Here is a 22,130-nt window from a genome sequence, read left to right as displayed (position 1 = left end):
GGAGTCTAGAACTTGGATATAAGAAGTCACATTCAATAAGATCCATGGAACTGAATTTATCAAAAATAATAATATGATTTCTGTATTTTTACTCTTTTTTTTAATTTCCCTTTTTATCAGTGTGATATGTCTGTAGCACATAATTAGATCTTGGTCATTTTGTTATTGAAAAAACTGAGATTAGTATAGGATTTGGCCAAAATTCAAACACCAGGTAAATGATGATAAGGAATATTCCTGTCAAAGAAACCTTATCACAGGCTTTTATTGGTTTAGTTTGTTTTGAATTTCACACAAAGCTACATGAGGGCTATCTGTGCTAGTCATCCCTAATTTTGCAGTATAAGACTAGAGGGAAGGCAGCTAGTCATCACCACCCACTGCCAACTCTTGGGCTACTCTTTTACCAACAAATAGTGAGACTGACCATCACATTATAATGTCCCCATAGCTGAAATGGTGAGCATGTTTGGTGTGACAGGGATTTGAACCCACAGCCCTCGAATCACAAGTCAAATACCTTAACCTCCTAGCCATGTTGGGCCCAGAGGCTTGGAAACATGAGTTCTAATTCTTATAGTTTAATTAAAGGAAGAAATAAATAAAATAATTATTTGTATCAGAAACTTTAGTTTCAATTCAATTTCAAAAGTACTATTTTTAATTCAAATAAAAAATGAAAATATGAAATATAATACTTTGAATGTTAACTAAAAGTTAAAAATATTAAGTGCAAAAAATTTGGAAATCTTAATGAAAATAGAACACAAATGAACACTTCAGTGTTGAAGGAAATAATAAATTTTAAGTATAAAATAGTGAAGGAAAGTTTTTGTACAAAAAATGTATTATTGCTGATTGTATCATGGAGTAGTACAGCACACATTATAGATTTTGTTTCAAACGTTTGGTGTATGCATGAAAACTTTTCAGCAGAGGCATGACATATTACTTATTTTTTTCTGTGAACAAGTGAGTAGCATATCTGAAGCAGTTATTTATTCTAGTTAGCATTATTTATAGCTTTATATTCCAACTGTTATTTCTAGTAGCTATGTGTTATAGGGTCTTATCCATTCTAGTTAAAATGCTATAAAGAAAATTGGAATCAGTAAGGTGAAGAAATTTCATAATTAAGCCAACATAAACAAAATAACACCTGTATACATAGATACATACATACAGGTAGTGATATCTGGTTTAAGAAAGTAAAACAAGAATTTGCACCTCAGCCATGGGGAACTTTCCAGAACACAGCTCACACTCTTGTTGTAGGAAGTTGACAGCTTGATATAGTGAATCACATTCCATGGCAGCCTGAAGAGATTCCTTTTCATCAAATTTCATATCCATAAGTTTGACTACAATTTCTGATTGTTCATAAGTCTGGCATTTTCCTTGAGCCAGAAAACTTCTGACTTTTCTCTGAAACAGAATTTGTTTACAATGGGCATAATAATAAATGTTTGTTTGTTGATTTTTGTGCAAAACTTCTTGAAGGTTGTTTGTGCTATCATCTTTAATTTAGAAGTTATAGTTCAATAAAGAAGCACTTTATGCTAATATAATAATAGGCAAGCATGTAAGGATTTACAAGCATAAGAAGGAATTTTATTGATGGTGGAATATACTACAATGCATAGAGGTGAATTTCAGGTATATGCTTTAACATATCATCAGTATGAAATAGGTCATAAAATAGTTTGGGATGAAATGCTGCCAAATGTTATGACAAAACATGTAATATGTTTTGCCATCAATAGATATTTTTCTAATGCTTTAAATCATTGTTTGCCTGCCTATTAGAAGTGATTGAGGGCATGCAGTTAATCAACACCACCCACTAACAACTCTTGAGCTACTCCAATCAAATAGTGAGATTGATTGTTATATTATAATACCTAAGTGGTTAAAGAGGCAAGCATGTTTGGTGATGAGGTTCAAACCTGCAATTTTCAGATTGTAAGTTAAATGCCCTAACCACCAAGCCATGCTAGGCCAGTAAGCACTGACAATAAAAAAGTGTTTAAATCAACATGGAACAAAATCTGGTGAAGGTTCCATTCAATATAAATATAATCAAATGCTGCTACTTGAAATTTAAATAAGGTTGCAATCAAGCAAACTGAAGTTTTATGTAAAATAATATCTATTATTTTCTTTCAGCGTCTGTAGGTAAACGAATCTTGTTTTTATGTAAAATTGAGAGCATTATTAGGTGTTACATTATTACCATGGTAACTACTTTATTGTAAAACAATATATCACAAAAGTATGATGAGTTTGCCAATATCAGAATCCCTGTGCTGATACATTCATTTTTGTTTCTGACAAATTATTTCTGAACTAAACATTGTGTTAAAAAAAAAACCAGAGCTAATAGGTCTTCCACTCATTCTTTAGATTAATCGAAATATAAAATATTATGGAATACTTGTCAATGATTTTGAAGAACAAACTTACAAATCATACAATCCTTAATTGTAGCCAAATGAAACAATTCACTTTAAATATGGAAAACCAGAATCCTAAATTTGTCATGTTCAAACATTCATTTTGAACACTAAGCTACCTGTATGTGTTACCTTAAGTTTCAACATAAAGATATTAGAATAGATATAAATCTATAAGAAATATCCAATTATGTAAAATACAGTTTATTATATAATTATTTTAATACAACATATTTTTAACATTTATTATAAGTTGATATTACCATGTATACAAGTAATGAACTATTTACATACAAAATCATAATATTCCAAATATGATGTAATTGTCATATTTTAAGTCATTATGAGTAAAATATCAAAATATTTTGTTTGTTTGTTTGTAGTTGAGCACAAACTACACAATGGGCTATCTGTACTGTGCTCACAACTAGTAAAGAAATCCAGTTTCTAGCAGTGTAAGTCTGCAGACATAATGCTGCACCACTGGGGAGCATCAAAATCTTTTATGTCAAATAAAATAGAACCAGTATAGTTTCAATTCGGCCCAAAATGTTATATATTATACATGTTACAAGTGTAAGTGAAAAGAACTGAAAGTAATGCGGTAACTAATGTGAAAAAGCTACATAACAAGATATAAAACTTTTATAGATTTCTTTGCATTATTATTCCTTACCAAGAAGTTTTTTGAAGAGAACATGCATACCAGTATAAACAGTAACATAAAATTTTCAGGATTTCAGAAATTTAAGAATACAGAAAGCACATTTTCTTAGTTAATCTCTAACATTATTTTCAAACTTTTTGCATAAATTTGAAATTTTTTCAATTGTATGTTTATTAACTAGCCTCTTCATGTAGACTTTAAAATATAACAATTACAACAATAATTACCTAATATCTTCAATACATTTGACATTATTTAATCCACCTCTATTGTAATTAATTCATATAAGCTTAAAGTATTTACCTTTTATTTTTTACATACAGGAATAACAAAATAATTCAACAGGTCACTTACCTCAAATTCAAGTCGTTTTTCATTTGTTACTGACACAGGACGATAATTTTTTTTCTTGGAGGATGAAAAGAAATTTCTGATTGTAGAGCCACCTTTTTTAGTTGGTTGTTTTTCAGTTGATTTGGTCTCACTGATGGGATTGACATAACTTTCTTCTGTTAGAAGGTTGCCAGAATCCTCATTCAAGTCATTGCTTTCAGTTTTAGAAGAGTTAACAGTATTTACTTGTATTGAAAGATCTAAGAATTGGGGTGGTTTTGTTCTCTCAGAAGATTCAAGTAATGTTTCTTTCTTCAGAGGCTCCAAAATTTGAGGTTGATCTAAATGATGAGCAATTTGTTTAGTATTATTAGGTACAACATTTGAATTAGGGCTACTAGAAATATTATCTCCTTTGGAAACTATTTTTGATATATTTGTTTTGGTAACTTTGGATATAGCAGAATTCATTCTATGCTCAGGAGATTGGCTTTCTTCTTCTTTGTTCTGAATGGTTGTTTTGTGATCTGCATTTGAGATTACATCTTCATTTATATCACTGCTTTCAGTTTTAGAAGAGCTAACAGCATTTATTTTTCTTGAAAGATCTAGGAATTTAGGTGGTTTTGTTCTCTCAGAAGATTCAAGTAATGTTTCTTTCTTCAGAGGGTGCAGAACTTGGGGTTGATCTAAATGATGAGAAATTTGCTTAGTATTATTAGACACAAGATTTGAATTAGGACTACTAGAAATATTATCTCCTTTGAAAGCTGTCTTTGATTCATTTGCTTTGGTACCTTTGGATATAGCAGAGGTCATTCTATGCTCAGCAAACTGGTTTCCTTCTTCTTTGTTCTCAATTGTTGTTTCAAGATCCGCATTTGAGATTACATCTATTTTATTAAATTTGGGTGTTGTTTCAGATTCACAAAACGAGTTATTATTGATTTCAGGAACACCTAAAGCAGATTCAAACCGTTTGTTTTTTTCAACAATACTAAAGCTATTTTGACTTTTACTCTTTATGGATTTATCAAAAGAGCATCCTGTTGCCATGTTTTCAGCTCCAACAGACAAATCTGGTTTGATTCTCAAGCCTTGTTCTATATTTTTATTGACAACAGAAACATTTAAAGCATGTTCTGTTTTTTTTCTTTCTTCCACATTGCTATTAGTAGATTTGATATTACATTTTTGTTTCCTTTTCACATCAGATCTAACAGGAGGTTCATCTGTCTCAGAAGAATCAGAATCTGTTTTGGATTTCTGATTCAATTTCCTAATAATTTCAAATGTTTTCGAAGTAGCCCTGTATTTTCTATTATGAGTTTTTTTAGCTACATATTTTTGTTTTCTACTAGTCTTAGATTTAACATTAGAAGAAGAATCATTGGAATTAATTATTTCATCCTCATCAGTGTCAGCTGGTATTCCAATCATTTCTGAAGGTAAATCTTTCATAGTCTTTCCATAGTTAGTAATTTCAATCTTATTCCCACTGACAGAATGTGGGACAGTTTGATTTAACTGTGTTTGGTTTTTGTTGGTTTCAGACTCAACATTTTTAGAGGCATATCCAGAAATTAGTTTTTTATTCCTTTCAAAGAAACTTGGAAGTTTCTTCTTTGAACTTTTTATTTCAGTTAATGCTTCTGATGTATATCTAGGTTCTTCAAACTGAGAGTTTTTTACAGAAGATGTATTCTTGGAAGATTGAATTTCAAATAGAGCAGAATCATTCTTCCGAGGAAACAAAAGATTAATCTTATCTGGATTTACAGCACTAGAAGAGACAGCATACATATCATGGTTTCTCATCCTTTCATTTCCTTCTAAGATTTGTTCTGTGTTATCATATGTTTTGCCAAATTGTGATTCTTCACATGTTTGAGGTGTATCCTGCTCAACTAAATTGGTCCCCTTTTCTTTCTTTTTTTCTTTTGTTTTGTCTTTTCTAAGTGAAGCTAGTCGTCTCAGAAAGCTTGGACGTCTACTTTTTTCACTTTTATCTTTCTGTTTTCCTTCAGTTATACTTATAACCAATTCACTTGCACTTCTCCTCAACACTGGTAATATATTCTTGCGAGTTACTACAGGACTCTGCTGTTCTAATTCCACATCAGTAATGTTTTCAGATTCAGACTTTATTCTATTATGAGTGGAATGACTAACAGAGGAAGGAAGCTCTAGTGGAAAGACAGTATGGTTTTGTTGACCTGACTTAAAGTCATTTATATTTTCACCCCATTGCTGGTCATGAACTGATTGGGAAGGTGAAGGTCCTTGTGTAACAGGAAGCGAGATTCCATTACCAGTTTCAACCTCACTTATATCCCTGGACCAGGAACTCTCTCGAGTTTTAATAGAAAGAGGAGGAGAAGGTATTGACAGAATATCATGAGAACTAAACTGATCTGATTCCAAGTCACTAATCTCTTCAGACCAAATTCTATTCTGCTTCTTACTGATTGTAGGCTGTAAAGAGTGTTGTCTGATGGCACCTTCTTGGTTGTCCACTCCTGCTCCAGGACCCCAAATTCGCATTAAAAAGGGTTTTACAGTTGATTTTGTAAGATCTATGTAAGCTTTCTCAACATTACCATGACTAGCTGTGAGAGCTGCAACTATTTCTCCTGGAGAGAAGTTCCCTCTTGAACTCAATTCCATGAACTATATGGAAGGAAAAAAAAATGTAGTAAAATATTAAAAAATTGAAGTATTAATGTCAATAACAGATAATTTTACCTGTTATTTTGCCACCTACAGTACTGAACTAAAATAATACAGTTGAAACCTTAAAGATACTAAGTATTCCTCATACTCTCATTTTGCAAAATTAAGATAATGTGAACAACAGATGCTACATGATTTCACCTTTCTCACCTTTCTCTGCCGTCCCTCAACACATTCTGTAACTGATGCCCAAACATTTCCTCTATGTGTTACTAATGCTTCACGTGATTCAGTTTCAGTGATAATCCCCACATTATTGTCTCGCTTGTCATGACCATAGTTAGTTGCCAAGGTAACAACAGTTTCCACCATGTTTTTCCAGTTTTCCTGCAACCAATGGATGGGATTTTGTTTTCCACAATTGCTTAGGGCTACTTGCAGCTCATCAGCTGAGAAACCATGTTGTTCTGCTTCCTAGACATATTGTATTAATATTTTTTTTAAGTAGATCAATGGAGGTCATTTCCTATGAATTAATAACTTTAGTAAAAGTAAGAATCAATATAAATAATGAAGAAATTCAAATTTGATGACAAGAAACCCACTTTCTGAAAGTAAACCTTGGAAATGGTTCAAGTGGGTAGTAACAGAAACTATTATGAATATAGGTCAATGTTACGACAAGCTTATGCCATCATCAGGTAGAATGTCAAAATGTTGACATATATTCATAATAGTTTCTGTCGCTACCCACTCAAACCATTTCCAAACTTTATAGTGATGAAATTATTTTCATTCTCAAAACTGGCTGATCCAAAGCACATAGTCTAGTAATATTTTGTAATGAAAATTATCTACATTAAAATTAAGCTAATAATGAATATCATCAACATACATCACTTTCAATCAGAAAGTTAACTTTATATTATAGAAAATAGAACAAAAACAAACTTTAGTACATATTGTACTGTTATTCCAAGCTGGCAGAAACTTTTCAAATTGGTAACACATCAGTTGTTAACAAGGTTGTTTAAACAAAAGCCAATTTTGCTGCTCTGTTTACAAAATGTACAGTTTATTTATCAGTTTTGTTAATTCTTATGTATATTGTGTTCGGAAACACAGTAAAAGTTTACATAAAGAATTTACACACTAAAAGCTATTTGACAATAGCTTTAATTTGCACCCACCCTCACAAGACGAACCATTTCCATTCCTTGCACACGCATGTTCTCTTGTCTTCTGCGTTCTACAAGTTCCTCCATGCTTCGATATTTATCCTGCTTTGACAAGTTATGATCTTGTCTCCAGTCATACTGAAAATAATACAGTGAGAGGCAAATTATCATTCTAACAAAGCATTTACCACTAAAGAGCATAAACTTGTAAATGGTGCATTTGAATAATCTTTTATCTGCTATATTTTTGACATTTCAAATTATTTTGAAACAATATCTGTAATACATTTTGACAAAATAAGCCCACAGCTTTGTTCTTCTGAAAAGCATCTGTTTGAGATCCACAATTAATAATAGCAAGATAATAGATCATTTCTGCTTATGTTTAAAGACATATTTCTTAATACTCCATTAATACATGTAGGTTATCATATTGTAAATGTTAAATATAATTTAAATGGGAATAACTTCAACAATGATATGAAAGAAAGGAATCTTGGTGTAATAGTTGATCAGTCTCCTAAGTCATTCAAGTAATGTGCTGCTGCTAGTGATAAGGCAAATGGGAATCTACAGAAATAGTGAATACAAGTCTAAAGAGGTTATAATTTCAATGCATAGGCCACATTTAAATTACTGTATTCAGTCTGGGCTTTTTACCTTAGGAACAACATTGAATTGGTGGAAAGGAAACTTACTATAATAATGCCTTGGAGGGAGGAGATATCATATGAGAAGAGATTATAATTTCTGAAATTATTTTCTCTTGAAAAAAAATGAAATAGGAGGGATCTGATTGAGGTGTTAGACATTAAAAAGGGAATTGACAGTGTTGATGTATCATTTTTTTATACTTAATAGCAAGAATAGTAGGCCTAAGGGGCACAAATATAAATTTTGGCATGGTGAGAGTCATCTTTACAATTTTATTTTATTAACTGGGTGGTTGGTCTCTAGAATGGATTTCCTTCTGATGTTTTGAAGGCAATAAATTTAAGTGAGTGTCAGAGAAAGCTTGATAACTCTATGAATGATGAAAACTGGTTTTAAGATTTTTATTTTGTCTTTTAATTTATTTATTTGGTAGTTTTAGTTTACTATAGAGAATGAAACAGCCAAAATGGACCAATAGGTTCCTTGCTGTCCCTTTAATATTATGCTACATTATAAAAGTAAAATGAAAAAACATTATACACTATGTTATTAGATCAAAATGAAAAAAAGTTAAAATTTTCCTATCTTTATCTCAAAGAAAGTTTTTGTTCTATGCCTATCTAAGTACTGGTATTAATCTTACCTCACTTCTCTAGCCTTTCTATCCCACTTGTTCATAGCAATTTCAATCTTGTGATTCTCTCCACCTACATCAATGAGTCCCTCTAAACCAGATCTGTTTATAAGCTCCCTGTCATTACTTCCTGTTCACTTTTTGAGATGGTTCAAATTAACAGACCTAAAACTGGCCATTTTGTGAGTAGGAAGGGCAGGGGAGTGTATGAGGGAAGGTAAGTACTATTGGAAATACATTTGCTGTATAGCAAAATGTTAATTGCTGAAAAACACATACCTATCCTTACACTTTAACTAGAATCCCACACTGAAAAGGTGAAGGGGCAAGAGAGGGCAAGATCCACACAAAAAGCATCAGCATAGAAAAGAGCTATACAGAAATTGGATGTGGTAATAGCACAGCAGTGGGATCTGTACAACTTCTGGGACAGATATGCTTTATGCCAAGACCACATTAAACCAATTTCTTGGGAGGTAAAGGCCAACTGGTCACAGAAACAAAATCTTAACATCCTTAGAAAAACAAAAACTCATCTCGACTCCAACCAGGCAAATGAGGCCCCACATCTCATCCTTGGAGTTGTAGAGCTGTGGACATAAACTGAGATCCAAGGTGTAATGGCTGTGACAAAAGGGCTGCTGTATTGTTTATGATATTATTGGATCCCAATCTGAAACTTTTAGAATGTTACATGTTAAGCTACCAGAATTATGAAGAGAAGAAAAGCATCACCAAAGAAGACAAACACTTATCCCAAGCTGCAAAATACAACAAACCAAACTCAGAATTATGGGACAAATCATGCCTCACTCAACCTGAAGAAACAGAGATTACCTAGTCTGGAATCAACAACAAAAATCCTAACTCCCCAACTTGAGTGACAAGACAGCACCTCCTGCCTCTGGAATTATAAGAAGAAAGTATAAGAAATGAAGTACAACCAACGGTACAAAAAGTAGTGCTCTGCATGTGGAATTAGAAGGAGTCAAGGGCCTTCTTCTGTGATCACTGAAGTAAAAAGAATGATCAAAAAGAGGGGGCATACAAAATCCAAGTGGATACAAAAGAATAATCTCTGAATCAGAATTATGTGTAGGCTTCTGCATATGTTGGTCTTACACATACCTCACATCTAATAAAACTGTCTAGGGTTATTAATAGGAGGAACTTAGCTTCACCCTCTTCTCCTTCAGTGAAATAATGAGTACAAGCATCACTCAAGAAAAAAAACTGGAATCAGTATTGATAAGGACTCCTATGCTGCATTAGAAGAAATGATGGGATACACTCAAACTGGAGAGTCCTAAGAAATGATGGGATACACTCAAACTGGAGAGTCCTAAGAAATGATGCTCCATAGAAAGTGCAATAGGTGAACCACATTCCCTATTTTAAAAAGCAAGTGACCTGAATTTATTAAGACAAGGAATCAGCGGAATGGGCAAAATCCCCTTAAATGTTTTACCCATGATAATCCATGAACAGCAGTGTACTTGTTTTTGTGTTATAACTGTGTACCACCCAGAAAGTACACAAGGTGGTCTTATGGAACACCCCATTTCAACAGAACTCATTGCTAACAGGAAAATTATTGAGTAATCAGCTGATAGTTAGATTTGGAAATAAGCATATCTGACAAGACAACACTTGCCATAGAGTGGGAGCCCAATGAAAATGATGAGAGGGTCCCTGAAAATTAAAAGACAAAAGAAATGAAATCCCTTACCTCTTTTTTTTCAAACAAGTTGGAGCATGAAGAATAGCCACGGGGGTTAGCCAGAAAAAATTCTGAGGAAGCAACTGCCAAATTATGTAAATAATAAGATATAAAAGTATTGGATGTGACCCACATACAAGCTTGCACAATTCCCCTCCAGGTAATGCAGCTAAGCTGTAGGGATACTCAGATATAAAGAATTTGATGAGATAAGACCTGAAGAAGTCTCCATCCCTGCAATGAAAGCCCAGAGTAAGCAATACATCAATTGCTGAACCCAACCTGACAAAGTGACATTGGATAAGTTACATAACCCATTAGGATCTAAACAGATAACAAAAGGTAACATGAGCCCCAAAACCCTTCAGTGTGTGCAACAGAACATCAAAGATCCTGAACTGGGCATAAAAGATGATCTGGATTCAAATGTTCAATAGAAAAAATATGAAGTTTTTGGAAGAAAGTACCTATTGGATTAAGATAGAAGTGGAATGATAAAGGATCATGAATATCAATAAAGACTTGTCCCATTCTGATTGAGAGCATTTATGCAGGACAGGAGCTAAGCATTCCACTGAGTAGAAAAAGCAGTTAACTGAGCAGATCTAATTAAAAACTGGTAAATGAAGCATCCATTCCATGGAAAGAACTTGATTGGGATAAGATAGCTAATTGGTCACTAAATTCATAACCTGGAATATGACAAGCAAGAGGAATAGTCTGATGATTGTGGGCCCAAAAGAGAAGTTATAATGTCTGAAAACAGAGACCTGTAATAAATGTCCTGTTGTTTAAAAATGTAGTAGATCATTGGGGAATGTCCAAGTGAATCATTAACACCTTCTCTTGCAACAATATGACACCCTAAGACATAGCTCATCAAATGGATAGAAACTCAAAACAACTGATGACCCAATAGGGTCATCAGACAATCCATTACATTCTTGCAAATGCTCCAATGGTCCAATAATAATCACTGAAGGTAATGTATCTGGACCTGACCCATAGGAATGAATGATTCCAAGAATGTCTACATTCCCAAAAGAGAACAAATCATACATAGGGGTGGAAAAGGAGATAAAGGTATTAGAAAAATGGTTTGTTACAAAACTGAAAACATGGAGAAGTGGGACCTTGCTGAGACATGTAGTGAAAATTACATCTGAATTGGTGAGGTATTATGTGAGAGTAGGAACAGACTATTCTGTTTGGATGAGAAATCCAGCTCTTACAGCATTAGATAAAGAAGCTTAAGTGTGAAGCTCTGAGCCAAGTGGCAAGAATTGATCCATAGAATGGTCAGTGTGAATGTTCACTGAGTGAAGATGATGTAATAAGGATCTGACTATCCACTAAAAGATGGATAGATGAGAAGCCATATGGTAGAGCATTAAACTAAAAAACCTGTCTCTTGTTAACAAAATGGAGAAACCAAGGTGAAGACTACATGGTCAAAATATCAATGTAGGCATCAGTGACATCAAACTTCAACAAGAGACCAAATACAAAGCACCACCACAGAGAAAGAAATGACTCCATAGTGAACTGAGGTGGTTGTAGGAAACAATGGAGATGAGGAAAGTCAATAAGACGTTGCCAATTGCCTGTTTACTACAAACAAATGGGAACAAAAACTCTCAAGAGAGTAGTTGATGCATTCTACAGCCTTGCTAAACAGGAGATCCTGAATGGTTTGCACTCAACAACTGGAGGTAAGATGATCCATGAGAAGGGGAAAGATAACCATTATGGTAGACAATAGAAAATGAGATATTAAATGAAGAACCTGAATGGCAAACTAATCAGAGGAAAATATCTACCATATCAACATCAAACTTTCTTAGTTGAGCCTCCACAGGACCAAACCCCATAGAGTAGTCACCTATGCCCCAACCTTTGAGAATCTAAATATGAGTCCTCCAAGCAATGAAAAGTTAAGTCATAAAAGGGAGGTCAAAGTATGGTAGGAGCATCTCTCAACTGATCTGGAAATCTCCAAGCAAGTACAACAATTTCTAGTGAAGGTAGAAAGACTAGGTGATCAGCTGATTAACTTTCCTGTTACAATGAAGGAAATAAGGTTGTATATCATAGGAGAAATCTAAAGACATCACAAACTTGATGTACTAGTTGCAAGAAAACAATGAAAGAGGTTGGATGTCCAATGAAGGCTCTTAATTAGCTATCTGAAAAGAGAAAAAAAGTCAAATTCTAAACACTTTGTTCCTGATCTCCTGAAAGTTCAGCCTTTGATTCTACAGGAGAAGAAAAATTAGACTGCAAGTAAGACTCCATTTGTCTGTGTGTAAAGGATTAGACATAATCTGTAGAAATGGGTCCTTCTCCTGCTGTCCAGGCAACACTAGACTTTAAAGGTGTCAGGCTAGGAGCATGAAGAAACTCAGTATCAGATATGTAAATGTGAGACTTCATATCCAAAACCTTTCAGATTTTTTATTATTATTAAAATTAAATAAAATAGACAAACTTAAAACCCAACAATATGGGTAAAAAAAATCATCCACAGCATAGGTATAATTAAAGTTATGCAACTCAAAAGAGAAATTCAAAGCAAGTGCATCAAACCATTATCATAATATTCTGCCATCAAGAAAAACAAATAGCAAGTAATAATATGGAGCTTAAAAATGTATCTCAGAATGGCTGGTAGGGGTATTAACACTTTCATTGATAAGGAGAGAATAACGTTTCAATCTTCCTAGGTCATCTTCAGGTTTAAAAAGAGAGTGTTTGCAAGTGACCATTGCTGGACACGTCTTAGGGATGAGAGTATAAACAGGTATGGGACTGTAAAAACAACAACAGCAACAACATACCTAAAGATCACTCTTTATATGTCACGTGATTTGTTGAATTCAGCATCGGTTCAAACCAGATATTTGTGATGTTCAAATACAGTCTATAGTTTTCCATGAACTAGTTACTAAAATTACTGATACTGACAAACTAAATATTTACTTTCAAATTATGAAATTAATGTATAGTACCGGAATTTCAATTATAATCTGCAATTTGATACCAAACTTATTATTGTGTTTTAAGTGTTCGGTCAGTGTGGATAGTAGTTTTGTTTGAATTTGTAGCATTTTTTTCATATGGGAACAGAAATGTTTAGGATCTATTTTTTAGTTTATGTGTGCATGGAAGGTGTCCCATTTTTATGATTTTATTAGTTTAATTTTGTTTCTGAGGACATTTTTTTTGCAAGTCACCAGTTGTTATATATTCTTAACCTTTTTCATTCCTTTATTTGGAGAAGCAAGCAAAAAAATGGAAACTAGATTGAAAGAAAAAAAACACCTTCACGCATTTTTAAACACTGCAAATAAAATAAACAGAACATAACCATAGTAAACATCCAGATACTAAGTAGAGAAACAAATGTAAACAAATGCAAAAGCAAAGAACCCCTACTTATATAGTAACTAAACTCAAAATTAAACCAATATAAAGGAACACCTTTATACCTATACTAATTAATAACCTAACATCCAACTGCAACGCCCCCTACAATCCCGTATCCCGTACTCATTTATACTCTCGTCCCTAAGACGTGTCCAACAACGGTCACTTGCAAACTCTCTATTTCTTAGCCTGAAGACGACCTAGGAAAGTCAAAACGTTGTTCTCTCCTTATCAATAAAAGTGTTGATACCCATACCAGCCATTCTGAGATACATTTTTATTTCAAGTGGGTTTCTCATCATCAATAATAAATAGAGCTTATATATAGACCTGATATAGGAAAAGAATTGACACAAATGTAAAGAAGTACAAGATTTAAATCACTATGGGCCATATAGTGGAAAATAAAAGCTGAAGGAAGTGAGATGAGATTTATACCACTGCTTAGATTGGTAGAGAAGAAAAACTTTCATCATTATAAAGCTAAAGATGAGAATAGGAAAGTGCATTTTGGAAATAAGATAAAAAATACAAACATTACTGAAATGCTACTAATTTTAATACTTTTTTGTCCCTTCCAATACACATGTAGGTGTATATAGTTAAGTACTTTAAACATCATTACAAATACTGATTTCAGTACGAGGTTTAGATTACTGACAAATATTTTTTCAGAGTTTAAAAGATTTTACACACTACTCCAAAAATGTTTAAATATTACAATCCCTATAATTCTGATTTCCCTGATTTTACACACCTGGAGATTAGTTTAAAGAAACAAAACTAAAACACATTCTGTGTTAAGCAATAATCATTTATATATACATTTATTTTAGCAAAGTTCTGCTGAAAAAGATATAAAAGATGTTGTTTTCACCTGGTCGTTTTTAAATCTTGATGTTCCAAAATGAGGTCTACTTCTTAAATCCCAGCTGGAGTTTCTAAATTCGCCACGTAGTGGTGTGCCACCACTTTTGAAACTAAATGGTTCAACAGGACCAAAATGGCTCTCTCCAGGATACATAGCCATGGATTCACTGTTAAGGGAACTGCGACTTAAACTGCGAAACAATGCACCTCTAAGTCTTCTATCTTCAGAAGCTTGTTTATAAGAGGAGAGGGACTGATTAGGTGGAACTACATCATTATTGAGAAATGGCCTATTAAGATCTAAAAATCCTCCAGTGTTAGAATCAAATGTAGTCTGAGTATATATATTTTGAGGAGGTGGTGAGGTTCCCATTTCTACTTTATGACCATTAACAACTGCATCAGCCAATGAACTGGTACCTGTACTAACATCTTCTGTTTTATTTTTTTCAGTGCTATATTCCAAAACTGACTCTTCAGGTTTTGACTTCAAAGCTTCATGAATTGCATCAATATGAGTCTGCACAGAGGAATCTCGTCTGTGACCTGATTTTGATAAAGACGGTGTTTTGTTAAAGTTCTGAGTTAAAGAAAAAACACTGTCATTAGTAGCACTGTCAACAGTAAAATGTGAGGTTTCTGTAACTTGATTAATGGTAGCTTCTTTATTACCAGAAGAAAAGGAATGATCAGTATCTTTTGTTGAAATCTCAGAAGCTCTTTCAACTGAAGTTCTTTGTGATGCTTCTCTGCTTACAGATAAATGTTTTTGTTTGGCTGGTTCTGTGAAATCTTTCATTTTTTCATCTTCTTGGATATTCAGCTTCCCATGTAACCTTTCTCTGATCTCCTGTCAAAAGTTTAAGTGACATTACATTCACTTGATATACTTGTTTGCTAGGAATAATGTTAAAAATAAAAACATTTTTCAAGCCTTTTAAAAAATATAACATTCAGTTTCGTGTGCTGTTCTCTAAATATTTAACTCTGTGGTGTTTCTTTTTAATAACAAAAGAGTCTTTCATAAAATTTATCTTTCTACTTGGATAAAAATATAGTCTTTTCTTTGCCTAAAGGAACTATTGTAAGTGCAATTTCCAAAGTTTTTAATTCCCACTAGGTTGCAAGCCCTATAAAAATGACCTAATAAGAATACAGACCCAATAACCTAATTAAATAAACATATGAAAACTGAGCAGTTTAAGTAGCATACAAAAACAATATGGTCTAAATATTCTAGTATCCAAATTTCTTAAATTATTTAACATTCAGGTCTTCTGGTATGAATTAATTGTAGATTTATGTGAAACATCTATTACTTTCTACTCTAAAGGAACTTTTGGGTATACATAAATATTTTAGTGTAAATAAATTTTGAATAAACACTGGGTCTTTGTTATACATTGCATTTCTCTGTGTCATTCCATTATTAGAGTGTTCACCAGTTACTACCCACATATTGAATAATGTTTCTTTGTTTTGTTACTAGAGCATTTCAACATCATTGACTATATTTCTAGGTGTAGTGTTTGTCAATTACTACCAATACTTTTGAAACAATGTCATCTTATTTTATTACTAGAGTATTAATTAAAACATTTTTGAGCTACTTTAGAAGGTACAGTGCTCACCAATTAATGTAAAGACTGTACCACTATTATGTATGTGAAGCAATGTTGCCAAGTCATGAAAGTGGAGAATGTGAACATGTTGTGCTTACATGCTATTTTCTAAATACACTGTTTTTCAAACTGCAGGATGCAGGAAAGCCTTGTTTCCACCATTTCAACTTGACTTCAAAGTTGTTACTTAGTGATGGTAAAGTGACCTTTACAAAGATGCCCAGGGAAACAATTAACTTTGATGCAAGTGAATGAGTTGTGAACATTGCTAGTACTACAGACTTCATTCCTTCTACAGTGAGGATGATTTTGTACAGTACACTGTATTTAAAAAAGCAATGTTACATCCTTTAAAAAATTATTCAAGAGTGGACCAAAACGTTTCAGAAACACATCCCTCCATAATACATGTAAAAATTGTGTTGCTTAACATCATTTCAGATGAACATCCTACTTTCCAGCAATACATCAAGATATATAATTGTAATTTAAACATTGTTTAAAATCAAATTTTATGTATGGCTAGTTCTTATACTACTAGCCCTGACAAAGCTGCAGTTAGAAAGCATTGCCTGAAATAAAAAACCTTTTATCATTATCTAAAGCAGTGGTGCACAAAGTCTGGCCTACGATGAGTCAGCAAGTGGCTCATGATGTCCAATGGGAAAATCAAATATAGAGAGTTCATGCCTGCATGAAGATTAAGTGCTATAGAAGAATATGCATTACATTAGATACTAGATGGTTCCATATTTGAGTTGAGCAATAAAGAAAATTTAATAAGCAAATCTTGTTAATGCATAGGCATTTAATCATTGGTGCAACAACATAATATTTCTGTAATTACAAAATCTCACGTGTTCCAATTGTTCTTCGAGATTTACTTATGAGCCCTATTTTGATATTATTTTATAACAAAAATGGCAGCTAATCATAAAAGAAAAGTTGACGAAAACCGGCAGTTTCATGATGATTGGACTGTACAATACTGTTTTGTTCAACAACAGAAGAACGTGATTTGTCTGCTGTGCCAATCGACAGTAGCAGTGGCAAAGGTATCCAATATAAAGCGTCATTATGAGTTGAAACATAAAAATTTCCACAATGTTGTCGATGATTAACAAAGAGCTCAAATTGGATCTCTGCGATTGTCGCTAAATCACGAGCAGAATGTTTTCTCAAAGCAGATTTAGGTGCAGCATGTGAGGTCAGTTACGATATTTCATTGATGATAGTGAAATCTGGCCGACCGTTCACTGATGGTGATTTTGTCAAGCAATGTATGATTAATGTATCGAAAAAGTTGTGTCGGGAAGCAGATTGCAAGCTACAGACAGTGGCTTTGAATCGTATGACAGTTCAATGATGAATTTCACACCTCTCAGCAAACGTGACAAGGCAGCTTACAAATAAAGCAGCCAACTTTGCTTACTTCTCTTTATCAGCAGATGAGTCAACTGACATCAGTTCAACAGCACAGCTACTAGTTTTTGTTTGTGGTGTGTCGTCATCATTTGATATTACAGAGGAACTAATAGGCATGGGTTCCATGAAGGGTCAGACAACTGGGTGTGCTCTATTGAGGAGACAGTACGACTGTGTAGTAGTGTTTCATTGGATTTCATGAAACTGGTATGTGTGACAACTGATGGAACACCAGCCATGACCAGAGAAAGTAGCAGGCTGGTAGCATTGTTGATGAAGCATCAAGGAAAGCAGAACAGACAGTTGGTGAAGTTGCACTGTATTATTCACCAACAGAACCTGTGCAGTAAAGAACTTGGTTTTCAGGCACTGATAGCATTAGTGATGAAACCATTAGTTTCATCAAATCACGAGAGCTCAATCACTGTCAGTTTTGAAGTCTTCTTGAAAAAACTGATTCAGACTATGGTGACCTTGTGTATCACAATGAAGTATGCTGGCTAAGTCGAGGGAAGGTGCTCAGTAGATTCTGGGAGTTGATTGATGAGGTGGTAGAATTCCTCAGAAGCAAGAACAAAGACACATGACTGATTTCCAGCATGGCAAGCTCATTTGACCTTTCTGGTCGACATGACACAACACTTGAATGATCTGAATTTGAAGTTGCAAGGCAAAAATCAGCTTGTCAGTCAGCTTGCAAATCACGTCTCAGCTTTCAGAACAAAGTTGTAGTTGTTCTGGCAGCAAGCAACATCAGGAACTTCATGCACTTTCCCACTTTTTAGTCACAGTTACAGAAGAATCAGGACATTGACACACAAGTTTATGTTGGGAAGCTAGATACCTTGATTCAATCCTTCAACTCATGGTTTCATGACTTTGACCAATATAGATTGTTGATGAAACTTTTTGCTGATTCATTCAGTGCGTTAGTGGATGGTATGTCAGCAGAATATCAGCTCGAACTTACTGATCTCCAGGCATCCAATGAACTGCATGCTATTTAGTAAAAAAACAGTTTGCTTGACTTCTGCAAAACATTGCCTGATACATTTGCTAATCTGAAAGAGAACGCACTTGTCCACACCAGCATGTTTGGCAGTATGTACTGCTGCGAAAAGGCTTTCTCGCATATGAAACTGAACAAAAACAACACTCGCAATCAGCTGACTGATGATCATCTGGAAGCAGTCTTGCATCTTTTAATGTCAAACATCAAGCCGGACATTTCTAAGCTTGTAGATGACATGCAGCACCACCCATCGCACTGACTTTGTGATAGTTGACATATCATAACATTTCTTGAAATAATGTGCAAACTCTTTGATGTAATCATTATTTCTGTGTCCTTAAATGTGATGTCAATCTTGTGTGAAACAACTGTGGGATGATTTTAATATTCGCTTTTTTGTGGCCCCTAACAGTTACGAGAAGTCTGTTTGCAGCCCCTGATTCAAAAAGTTTGTGCACCACTGATCTAAAGAGTAGAGGTAGTTTTAAAAAATATTATTTGCATCATGGTTCTATATGTTTTTATAAAAATATCTGAAACAATATCAATTTGCAAGTTTAAAAATACCACTAATGTCTAGGAACATAGACAACAAATAAATTTTCTCAACATAAGTTCTATTTCCTAAAAAAGAAAAAATTAAGAACATTTCACAATAACCTAAATTGACTAAATTACAATTCAGCATTACCTTTTCAATTTCTTCTTGTTGCTTAATCAGTTCTGCAGTGACAAGTGGCATCTCAGTTTGTTCTTTACTTGTAATACCAGTGCTTGTTTCAGTTTGGGGATATGTTTGTTTTGAAAGAACTTCTTCTTGTTGATTTCTATCTTCTTCAATTTTCTCTTCTGCTGGAGATTCAAGTTCTGGTGGAAGTATTGAAGACTTGAATTCTTCTTCCTCTTTACTCCCATGGGATGTTACTCTTCCTCTTGGAGATGTCTTACAGCACATTTGACAGATGCGAGTGCCTAAGGGATTGCGGTATGTGCAATGCTCACATTCCCAGAATTTTTTTGCTCTATTTCGTTTTTTTTGATAACGTCGAATACTAGAAGCTGCTTCTGAAAGAATTTCTGTGTAGAAAATATTAAAATGAAGCAATAACTAGTGTATAACTACATCTACAACTTCAGTGTGACTTCAATGATAAGGTTATAAAAATTGACAACTTCATTTCCAACAATAAAAATAAATGGATTGTTATGTAACTAACATCTTAACTTTATTCTGAATAATTAACATGATTATTTGCTCAGTTAATTGGTTTGAAGCCACATTTTGTTAAGATTTGTTTGTTTGAAGTTAAGCACAAAGCTACACAATGGAATATCTTTTTGGTCAATGGGTTTCTAGCATTGTAAGTCTGTAGACATGCTGCTGTGCCACTGAGGGGGGGAACACTTTTGTTAGGAAATAACCATATAACTCCTTTGAGCTATTAATTGTACTTCATCAACAATTTTATTCACAATATGTTAAAATATCCAAATTCTACAAAAACATGTAATACTGTATTTCAATAACAAAACTGGAACTACACTAAAATCTTATATATATATATAATTGCTTAGTATAAAATCCAGTACTTTTTATGAAATACAAATTTGTTATTTTTATAAAAAGCACAAAAGTGTTTGCTCTTGGAAACAAAATCTTTGAACCAAAAATAATAATAATGAATTCTTAAAACAGGTATAAATGAATATAAGCTGCTCATGTAGATATGTTCTGCCTGAAATTTCTAAGTGTTTTCTTTAACCCAAAAAAATTTGTTTAAGTTTATGTAAAATTAAAGTATTTTTTATAAAGAATGAACTACAGAAGATTAAAGATAGCAGTACTCTTCAAATATTCAAATATTATGTATGTGTTTTAATGAAAGTAACATCAACTTTGTATATAAAATGTAACTATCATAATTAAAGGGACAGAAGTAATCAAAACTCTACTTAAACTGGCATTTAAAATAACTGGTATAAAACTGTGAAAGCAAAGATATAGTTCAAAAAAATGTTAAAGAATGAGAAACTCCTGGTATGTTACTACATTATTAGTTTTATCTGTGCAAATATTGCCTGAATATTAATTTGTTAAGTACTGTACAAAGTCAAGAATATGTTTTATGTCTAAAAGTTGATATAAAGTGGAACCCCTCTAAGTGGCTACCTCTCAGATTCAGTCACCCCTTGAAAGTAGTTATTCAATCACAGTCCCTTTTTTTGTTTACATAAACCCTAATTATGTACAGTGGAACCCCTCTAATCAGGCCAGTTTGTCTCATTCCTGAACGTGGTTGCTTTAGAGGGGTTCAACTGTATTTGTTTTCAGTCTATTGTCTGTAAAATAAAATGTTTTGAATTTAGCTAAACATTCTTTAAGTCATTAATTTTTACAATAATTTGAAAATAAATTAGCCAGAACAAGTGCAAGCCTAGATCCCATAATGACTTTAACTAAAGAAGCAATATGTGATACATTAACAGCAAATAAAATACTCTTAAACCACTTTTAAGCACTCCATACTGGATATCAGAAGAAATGTTCAATTTGTGCAAATATTAATAATTTCTTGTTATGAAATGTTTGAGAAATAATCAAAGTCTCTGAAATCTTTTGGACATCAAATTATGCACCCAAGCCCACAAGTTCAGGCTGTTATTATTAACCTGTTATGAAGTATGAAAATCTTGCATATGCATTCAGTTAGTTTTTAATTGCAGAACTCTAAATTTCTGAAATATTTATTTCTCATTGTTATAATCTTCATATAATCCAGCCAGGAAAAATCCAAAGCATTATCATCCTTGAAAAATAACTTTATCCAAAATTAACTATCCTTAATTACCTTTACAGGTACAAACACTGCAATTCTAAATGTTAAACTGAAGAAATTCATCAAAGAACAAATACTAAATTGGCCAATCTTAATTAAGACTTTTTCTTTCCATTTAATATGTACATAACTGAGAACTGCCCTTTTTAGTTCAAACTAATCTCCTAAAACATAATACTTTTATTTTATTCTAAGTTTAATGCTTTTTAGGATACTGAAGTTTCCATTATTCACATAATAACTTCCCCTGTGAATTTAATCAAAAACACAGTTTTATGATTTTAGCCATGTTCATTGCAGATAATGTTAGCTGTTTCTTTGTCTTAACTCTTTTGCTGCCATGTTTATTGGTTTGATTTGTTTTGAATTTTGCACAAAGCTACTCGAGGGCTATCTGTGCTAGCTGCCCTTAATTTAGCAGTTTAAGACTAGAGGGAAGACAGCTAGTCATCACCACCCACTGCCAAATCTGGGGTTACTCTTTTACCAACAAACAGTTGGATTGACCATCACATTATAACACCCCCATGGATGAAAGGGCAAGCATTTTTGATGTAACAGGGATTCAACCCCCCAGGACCGTCAGATTACGAGTCAGGTGCCTTAACATGCTTGGCCAAGCTTGG

At 33.4% G+C, this 22,130-nt stretch overlaps 1 protein-coding gene across 8 annotated transcripts in view; it reads right to left on the bottom strand.

The window, feature by feature from the left end:
- LUBEL (Linear Ubiquitin E3 ligase) overlaps window positions 1–22,130 on the bottom strand; it is a 91,089-nt gene that overhangs the window by 30,804 nt on the left and 38,155 nt on the right. For all 8 annotated transcript variants that reach the window (XR_013026812.1, XM_076496575.1, XM_076496605.1 and 5 more), the window contains 6 exons: window positions 19,359–19,744; window positions 14,616–15,458; window positions 7,317–7,442; window positions 6,337–6,600; window positions 3,475–6,123; window positions 1,228–1,425 (listed from right to left, as the gene is read on the bottom strand). Coding sequence is in view for 7 of the 8 variants with exons in the window: in XM_076496575.1 (XP_076352690.1) it covers window positions 1,228–1,425; window positions 3,475–6,123; window positions 6,337–6,600; window positions 7,317–7,442; window positions 14,616–15,458; window positions 19,359–19,744 (4,466 nt within the window). In the remaining variant the exon portion in view is untranslated. The remainder of the gene's footprint in view (window positions 1–1,227; window positions 1,426–3,474; window positions 6,124–6,336; window positions 6,601–7,316; window positions 7,443–14,615; window positions 15,459–19,358; window positions 19,745–22,130) is intronic.

This window comes from Tachypleus tridentatus, chromosome 1 (assembly GCF_004210375.1).
Source record: "Tachypleus tridentatus isolate NWPU-2018 chromosome 1, ASM421037v1, whole genome shotgun sequence".
Lineage (NCBI taxonomy): Eukaryota > Metazoa > Arthropoda > Merostomata > Xiphosura > Limulidae > Tachypleus > Tachypleus tridentatus.
Note: the sequence above shows the minus strand (reverse complement) of the source record. Positions and strands in the feature narration are given on the sequence as shown.